General features: G+C 42.2%; 1 protein-coding gene across 10 annotated transcripts in view; it reads right to left on the reverse strand.

The window, feature by feature from the left end:
* LPP (LIM domain containing preferred translocation partner in lipoma) overlaps nt 1-9,104 on the reverse strand; it is a 756,943-nt gene that overhangs the window by 10,073 nt on the left and 737,766 nt on the right. For all 10 annotated transcript variants that reach the window (XM_023736780.1, XM_023736775.1, XM_023736779.1 and 7 more), the window contains one exon: nt 1,307-1,485. In XM_023736780.1, the coding sequence (XP_023592548.1) occupies nt 1,307-1,485 (179 nt within the window). The remainder of the gene's footprint in view (nt 1-1,306; nt 1,486-9,104) is intronic.

The following is a 9,104-nucleotide window of genomic DNA, read 5'->3' on the forward strand; positions in this document are numbered from 1 at the left end:
TGACTGCCCTTTAAAAGTGAGCCTTTCTTGTCTAATTCAGGTTGAGAATTTCTGCCTCTGGATTTTTTTTTTTTTAATCAGTCAGCATCACATTTTTTTGGCGAAGTTTTTACTTTCTTTGCTACTTGGAAAGTGGTCAGGAAATACATTTTTTAAATATGAGTCTCAGGTCTCCAAATTGCTTGTGGCAAGAACCTCCTGGCTGTTGACAATCAACAGAGCGGTGAAAATTAACCCACAAGGCTGCACATTTCAGAGCAGAAGAACAGATACGCAAGTGGTGAGCAACACGGGCTTTGTCTCTGAAAGCCTTGCAGACTGTCCTCAAAGCCACTGCCCAGGGACCACAAGACAGAAAGCCTTTGTGTCTACCATTTATAAATGACATCTGCAGCTTTCACACAATTCTTAGAAAATAAAACAAATGGGATCAACCAATTAATCAACTAACAAACTGGACAAATAAAAATAAGCAAAACACAAGACTATACAGTTTTCATGCAAAACCCAGCTCTAAGTAGAAGAGGGATCTACAAAAGAGAAAAGTGAGAAAGTGGGGACATGTTTTCTCAGGTCCATGAATACATGCTCTTGACCTTGAGGCTCTACTTTCAATCCTCCTCAAAAGACTACACAGTGCTGCATTTATCAATTTCATTAGAAAATGTCCTGAGTAAGAGAAGACCTGTTTGGAGGAAGAGATTAGGAAAGAGTGTGGATATGGTGACAATAGTACGGAACTGCCTCCAAATATGTGCGAGGCTTGTATTATTAAGAGTGACTGAATTGTTCTCTGTATCTGTGCTCCCCGTAACCCACGCCCCGGCCTTAACCTCCCATCTACAGAGGCGGGAAGGTAAAGGTCAGTTCTAGAGAGAACCCCGGGTTGTTACAGTCAGAAAAGCTTGAGGACAGAGTCTGGCCTAACAACCAAACTGAAGAGCACAAGGAAGTTGGAAATTGGCCCATCTTGTTCCTGTTTAGGCCAGGGAGGATTGCCCCAGTATCCTGATTCTTTCCAACACACACACTTAGCAGATGACTCAACATTCTCACACTACAGCCATACAAAGATACAATGGACAAGCCCAGGGGAGTCTTCAAACAAAGACACGGATTACCCAGATTATCCGATATCAATGCCTGCACTGGGTAAGGGGATAAATCAGCTCTTTCTAAGGTCCCACCTCATCTTGACATTCTATGACTCTCTAAGAGAGAGAGGACTATGGGATCCAGATGCCAGACCATAAGAACAGACTCCAAGAAGACAGGCAAGTTGGCAGAGGGAGAGTAGATTGCCTACTTGTGAAAGTCCTCAATGCAGTAAATGAGCCCGCCGGCATCCACGGTGAATGGGATCCCATCTAGGCTGCGGTGGCACATCACACAGGTGAAACAGTGAGGATGGTAGGCCTTCCCGGTGGCACGGAGGATCCGCTCCATGATGGGCTTGAAACACACGTTGCACTGCTCCAGAGTATTCTGGGGAGGGAAAGAAAAACTGCCGCGTTAGGCTGGGACTTGAGGTACTCCATTTATGTAATAATGCACAGCGTGGCAAGCATTTTTACAACCACGTTGGCTTCTGCGCTTACCACAGTACTCTGAGGAAGGCAGTATATGTTTATTATAGAGAGGGGGAAATACAACTAGATAGATCAAGTGGCTTTCCAAGGTTACCCAGGTAGCAAGAGGCAAATCCAAGATTTAGAACTAGTCTTCTGCCCTCGTTCCTTTCTACCACACCAGAAGTCAGCAAACTTTTCTGCATAGGGCCATATAGTAAATACTTTGGGCCTTGCAGGCCATAGGGTCTCCATCACAACAACTCACTTTTGCTGTTATAGCACAAAGGCAGCCATAGATAACACTAAAACAAATGGGTATGACTGTTCCAGTTGATCTGTAGTTACAAACGCAGGTGGAGAACTGGATTTGGCCCAAAGCTCTGGTTTGTCTACCCTTGCACTACACCACCCAGCTTCTCCACTTGGAGAATGCTTTGCTATTACTTCTAAAACTTGATTAACCAGAAAAGAACTTGTGTGGGCACCAAGGCCTCTAACTCTTCAGAGAGGGGTCTATCTGAAGACTGAGACCCACACAGTGTGCCAGCTGCTGAACCCAGTCAGAGCTTAGCTTCTGAAGAGCTTTCGATCGTTCAATGCCCTGATTTTCAAAAATTCATGGGTGGGTAAACTCTTGATAGAAATCTTGAACCTGGAGAGAGTCTAGTTTTGAGAAGTAAATTGAGAAAGTCAGTTTAGCTGGCTTTAAAAATATGGTGAGTTTTAAAATACATGTTGTGGTTGTTAGGTGCTGTCGAGTAGATTTTGACTCACAGCGACCCCACGTGACAGAAGAGAACTGCCCCATAGTGTTTTCCAGGCGGTAATCTTGATAGGAAGGAGCTCTGGTGGTACGCGATGGTTAAGCGCTTGCCTGCTAATCAAAAGGTCAGCTATTCAAACCCACCAGCCACTCCATGGGAGAAAGATGTGGCAGTCTGCTTCCGTAAAGATTTACAGTCTTGGAAACCCTATGGGGCAGTTCTGCTCTGTCCTAGAGGGTCTCAATGAGTAAGAATCGACTCGACAGCAATGGGTTTGGTTTGGTTTTGGTTAATCTTTATGGGGGCAGTTCACCAGGTCTTTCTCCCACGGAGCTGCTGGGTGAGTTCCAACCACCCACATTTTGGTTAGCAGCCAAGTACTTAACCACTGTGCCACCAGGGCTCCTTCTACATACCATTCTTAAAAGGGATACTAGTTTTTAAGTCAGGATTCAGAAAGATACGATTTGCTGTTAACTTTCCATCCGTCCCTAGAATCCCATGTTCTCTTACCAAACAACTGTGCGTCACAATCTGAGTTTACAATCTGGAATAAACCTGGATATGGATCTGATTAGAAAGATGCAGCACTGGGATGGGGCATGGAAATTAAGGAGTATAATTACTCTCTTACCACGAGAACCTTTAATGGCCACGAGACAGGAAGTGTCTGTGGGTAGATAACTAGTGTGCTGATGTCTGAACTATAGCAACGGCCTCTGGACTGGCTTCCTCGTTTCCATCTCTCCTCCTGTAATAGTCCCCCCACCCTGAAAATAACCCCCAATTTCCTTTCCAAAACACGGATATGACCAAGTAGCTTTCCTGCCATCAAAAACTTTCACGGCTCTATACTGTGAAAGGAGCTAATTTCTTATATCGCATTCAACCTCCATTTCTAGTCTCGGCTTCTCTTAACGTCTCATTCTTGTTAAAATCAACGAGAAACTTCCATACTTCCATGCCTTGGCTAATGCCTAGAATAATTCTCAATTTGCCATTCTGATCTCAGTGACGGCTTCCTGGAAGTCCCCAGTAGGAAAGAAATGCTACTTTCTCTGTCTTTCCCCAGCACTTTATTTTCCTTACAGCACTTACTGTCTGCATTTTATTCAAATTATGTGCATATATGGCTACTTCCTCTACTAGACTGTAATTTCTTTAAGGGCAAGGACTAGGTATTAAACATGCCTGCCTTTGTCCCATACTGCACCCAGTATACTGCTGGGCATAATGATGTGCGTGCAAGAAGAATCAATGAAGGAGTATTATTTACAACCAACCCTCGCTGCACGATGATGGCCCCAACTCCCCGGACTCTGGAATCCATTCCAAGATGGATTGGTTAATCCATTCCCATCCTCTCCCCAAAGCTGCGGTTGCCTGAGGTTCTGAAATTGCTTAGTATGCCTCTGGTCAGAGTCTAAACGCATGGAAACTATTAACCTATTTCTTTTTCCCATTTTGAAGTGGTGAAATTAAAATAGCAGAAGAACTTAGGATGGGAGTCTGCAGATGACGATGGTCTGGACAACGAGAGCCGGTTTCTATTCTATGCTGGTGATCTGAACTGATGAGGCTGGAAACTCTTCCCAGGCTTGTGTTTTGTGCCTCTGTGGGTTTTAACCTTGCTTTTTTTCCCTTAAAGCCAGCCCTGTAATGGAGTTGAACAAACCTACAAATGCTTGACCAGAAAACGTTTTTGTTTGCATTGAGGCTTGGCTGCAAGATTCATCTTCTTTACTCAAAGCCAGTTGCAACAGATAAGGCTTAGTCAGTTTCTAAGGAAAGACTTTATGGTCTATTGACGTACTGTTCTGAGGGCAGGTAATCTGAACACTTCTTCTATGAAGGAGAAATAACGTAAAATATGCTTAAAGTGGTTGCTGCTGTTGTTGTTAGGTGCCCTTGAGTCTGTTCCTACTCATGCAACCCTACGTACAACTGAATGAAACACTGCGTGGTCCTGCACCACCCTCACAATTGTTATGCTTGAGCGCATTGTTGCAGCCACTGTGTCAACCCATCTCATCGAGGGTCTTCCTCTTTTTCGCTGACCCTCTACTTTACCAAGCATGACATCCTTCTCCAGGGACTGGTCCCTCCTGATAACACCTCCAAAATATGTGAGACGAAGTCTCGCCATTCTCACTTCTAAGGAGCACTCTGGCTGTACTCTGCCTAAAGTGGTCCTATTGTAAAATGCCCCCAAATCATAAAACAAAAGTTCTCAGAATACAGTTGATTGGAAGCTTGGGCCAGCAAATGGTGGACAAAGATATGCTGATCTTTGCTAGGTATTTCCTTTTACTGCACTCCTCCCCTTTCAGTCTTCAGCTGGTCCACTAGTACCATTACACACATCTTCTCTTTCTTTGCTTTAGAGGAAAGAGAGAGACTCTTGCAATGTCAGGGAGGAGGGCACTGAGAGATCCTCTAGCTCAGGCCTCTAATTTTATAGGTGAGAAGACAGACCTGGAAAACTGGTACAACTGGACCTGCATCATAGCAGTAGAGAGCTGACCTTGCTAGATGGAGAATACGAATTCTACTTCTGTTTATGTCAACATCTACTGTTTGACCTTGGATAAACCATTTCTTCTCTTAAGACCTCAGTTTTCTCATCTATAAAGTGATGATTAATTCCATCTCTGTAATCCTATGACTCTGTGATACATCAGCATTAATAACGACAGGAAAAGGCCAATGTTCCCATTACTGGGGATACACTAGAACAAACTGGATAACCCTTATCTAACCTTAGCCCTCATACTAGTGTATCTAGTCTAGCTATACTAGAACAAACTGGATAAACCTCATCAGAGGATTAAAAGGGGGAATTCATGTTTTTGAAACCTGGACTATACAAACTTTACTATATCCTTCTACTTATAATTCCATAAATTGCTAACGGTAGAATATCAAGCACCAGAGAGGGAGATCTTTGTGTCTTCTTATAGATGGTTATTTAAACAAAAGACGCACTCTCTTCCTAGAAACCTGAGGCTTTCTGAATATGTTAAAATGAAATGGTTAATAAAAAGGTTGTTAAGAAAATAGAAAAATAACATCTTCAAAGGAAAAGTGGAAGAGGAAAGTCTCTAAGTCTATTCGAATCACAACTTGCCTGTGGAGCAGGGGTGCCATGTTGGAAAGATGAGGAGTTAGGAAGGAAGAGCAGACTCCAGCTTAAGAACTTTCAATCTCAGCAGAGAGCTTTGTGACCTGGCTCCAGAACCGTCTCCACTGGTCTCCCCATGGGCCCCCAGCCTCCATCTGGCACCCTGATACAGTTACATTTTTAATAAGCTATGTTTGTTCACAAGCCAGACTATCCCACATCCTTCTTTGTCTAGAGAATACCTACTCATTCTTCAAAGTGAAGCTCAAATGCCACTTCTACAAAACCTTTCCTAATTCTCCCTCTGCTATCTCCCAAGCAAAACAGCTCACTTCCTTCACTCCCATAGAATTGTGATGCTTCTCCTATGGCACTCAGTACCATGCATTTGATTCAGTGGTTTATGTCAGCCTCCATGGTCAAACTGTGACATGTGCCACCTCCTTGCACCCCATGGAACCATAATAGAGAGTCTAAACTTGAGTCACCCAGGACAGAGATTCTGAAACAAAGGTTGGCATACATGAAGTTTATTGGGGACAGCCATTGAGATCAACACCTGTGGGAGAGTACAGGGCATAGAATAGACAGAGAAAGGAGGTGAACCGTGATGTTGTTGCAACAAAGGCCTCAGCTAGTCCAATGGAGAATGCTGGAATGGCCCTGAAGAGTTGTCCTTAGGGGATAAGGCCTTTATATCCCCTGTATCCACCAGTCAATGTGACCTGCAGTGTTCCTAGATGCCAAGCAGTGGAGGAGGAGGTTGGCCAGAGCTTTGGGCACAGAAAAGCAGGGACATGCCTGGGTCCTCTGGTTTAGGACTGTGGCCCCCCAACTGGGGAGAGCTACCCCCAAGAAAGAGGTGTGATCATGGATAAGGCAGTTCTCTTGAGTTGAAGGTAATTTACAGATTGGGACTCAGCTATAAACCACCAGCCACCAATAGTCCCAGCAGCTCGGAAAATAAGAGCCTCAGTTCTAAAGGGGGACCTGGTAGGGGCACCACAGTGCTCACAACTATAATCATCCTTGGCCAGTGCCAACCATAATCTATGCTATATAGTAGCTAATTGGTAACCAGCTGTGGACAGCCTTATAGCCTAAGCTGAATGGAGAATCTAGATTTTATTCTTTATACAGTAGGCATCATTGGGATTTTTTTTTTTTCAATAGAAAATTTTTTCAGCAGTTACTCTGATAAAAGTATGGTTGAAAGAAAGACGTTAGAAGAGCAGGTAAAAGCAAGAAATTCTTCAGCTGCTAAAAGGCACAGCCTTCAAATGATAGCAATACAGTTGTGATTAAAAATGGACAGTTAAGTGAAAATAAAAATAAAATCACAAACAAATCTTGTACACAAAATTCCCAAACACAACTGTTTTAAATTAGAGATACAGTCTGGTTGTATCTTTTCTATCCTTGGAAATGGTATAAATAACATCTTTAATTCACAGGCAGAAGAGCTGGAAGAATCATCGGAATCCAAATGAAGCATATAGGTAATTTAAACACTAACCGCTTGTTAGATGATAAAGACAACAAGAGTATCTGTATAACATATATTACATAAGTACATATAAGTGTTCAGTGTTGAGTATTTTAAATCAAGGTTCATAAGTATTTAAAGATTCAGAAGACTATAAAATGATTGTTGCCATTTAGAAATGTTAAAATTTTCATTTCATAAAATTAAAATGTGATCTTATATTCAATTTTTTATTTTTTTACCTATTAAACCAATATTGAAACAGGAAGGGCTCTTGGAAAGATAAAGGGTGACATTTCTAGATAAAGTTCTGGTACTTCCCTAACAGGCCAATGTTTACTAATTCTCTGGCCTTTTTTTTTTTTTTTTAAAAGCTTGATCCTATGCAGCCAAAAGGGACAACTATCAATTCTGATTGTGGTAAGAATACAAAGAAACAAAAGAGTTAAAAAATAAAAGATCTTGGAAAGTCCTTAAAGACTACTGTAGCCCAAGAGTTTCTAACCCCCCTCAATCGTGTCACTATCCCATAATCCATTGTTCAAGGAAAGAATTTTTCAAGGAAACACATCCAGAAGATCTGGATGAAGAATGTGAAAGAATGGAGTCTGTGGAGGATCCACATTGTATAGTTTGAAAACCATGATTCTAGTCCAACTACCAGAATCAAGAAACTAAGTCACAGACAGGGAAAACGGTTGCCGATTTGGAGTTAGAATAGGGGTCTATTAATTCTCCACCCAATGGAGAATCCTTCTGCTCTGTCATGCTACACCTATTCCATATTTCAGTTGACACAACTCCATATCGCAAATATAAGACATTTAGGCTGACTATCTGCAAGTTATATAGGGTCACTATGAGTCGGAATCAACTTGATGGTAAAGGGTTTTTTTTTTTTTATCTGCAAGTTACATGTATATAAAGAGATGAAATATCTCAAGATTACACCAACTTTGTCTACAAATAGGTCAATTACATTGGCCCCCACAGAATAGGGCCGAAAACTCACTGTCAGCTCCCCAACACCTACAATGATGCATGAAATTGATGCTCCACCAGTACTGGTTTAATGAGGAATTAATAATCTCTGGGTAAGTACTCTACAAAAGCCTTAGTACACGTACCAATGTCATTATTTAAACTCTAATAATTATATTACTTAACCTAATTTTTTAAATACAAATTTATGGTAATCAAAGAGGCTTCCCAAATGTTGACAGTACTTTCGGGTTTCCTTTCAGAATAAGGTATCATTTTACCTGGGGAGTTCACCTAATGAGCCTATACTACAATACCTTCCAACAGTTCTGCCTCCTTGTGAGGAATATATTTCTTATTAAAATTCTCTGGCTCTTTCCAAATTTCCTTTACCTATATCGCCAGGCCTGTCTATCTCTATCTCTCATTTGTGGTTCAAAACAGAATGAAAAATAATAACGGTAGTCTAGTGTTATCACCTGCATGCGAAAGCTGGACAATGAATAAGAAAGACTGATGAACAACTGATGCCTTTGAATTGTGGTGTTGGCGAAGAATACTGAATATACCATGGACTGCCAGAAGAACGAACAAATCCGTCTTGGAAGAAGTACAGCCAGAATGCTCCTTAGAAGTGAGGATGGTGAGACTTTGTCTCATGTACTTTGGACATGTTATCAGGAGGGATCAGTTCCTGGAGAAGGACATCATGCTTGGTAAAGTAGAGGGTAAGCGAAAAAGAGGAAGACCCTCAACAAGATGGACTGACACAGTGGCTACAACGATGGGCTCAAGCATATCAACGATGGCCCAGGACTGGGCAGTGTTTCGTTCTGTTGTATATAGGGTTGCTATGAGTCAGAACCTACTCAATGGCACCTAACAACAACAAAATAACAAACATCATCCCCACGAGGCATTGGTGATTCAGTGGTAGAATTCTCACCTTCCATGCGGGAGATCCAGATTAGATTCCTGGCCAATGCATCTCATGTACAACCACCACCGATCTGTCAGTGGAGGCTTGCATGTTACTATGATGCTCAACAGGTTACAGTGGAGCTTCCAGACTAAGACAAACTAGGAAGAAAGGTCTGGTGATCTACTTCTGAAAATCAGCCCATGAAAACCCTGCTTACTGGTTAGCCTGCCCCCGGCATGCATGTACTGGGCAGCACTGG

This window comes from Trichechus manatus, unplaced genomic scaffold (genome assembly GCF_000243295.1).
Source record: "Trichechus manatus latirostris isolate Lorelei unplaced genomic scaffold, TriManLat1.0 scaffold00092, whole genome shotgun sequence".
In the NCBI taxonomy this organism is placed as follows: Eukaryota; Metazoa; Chordata; class Mammalia; order Sirenia; family Trichechidae; genus Trichechus; species Trichechus manatus.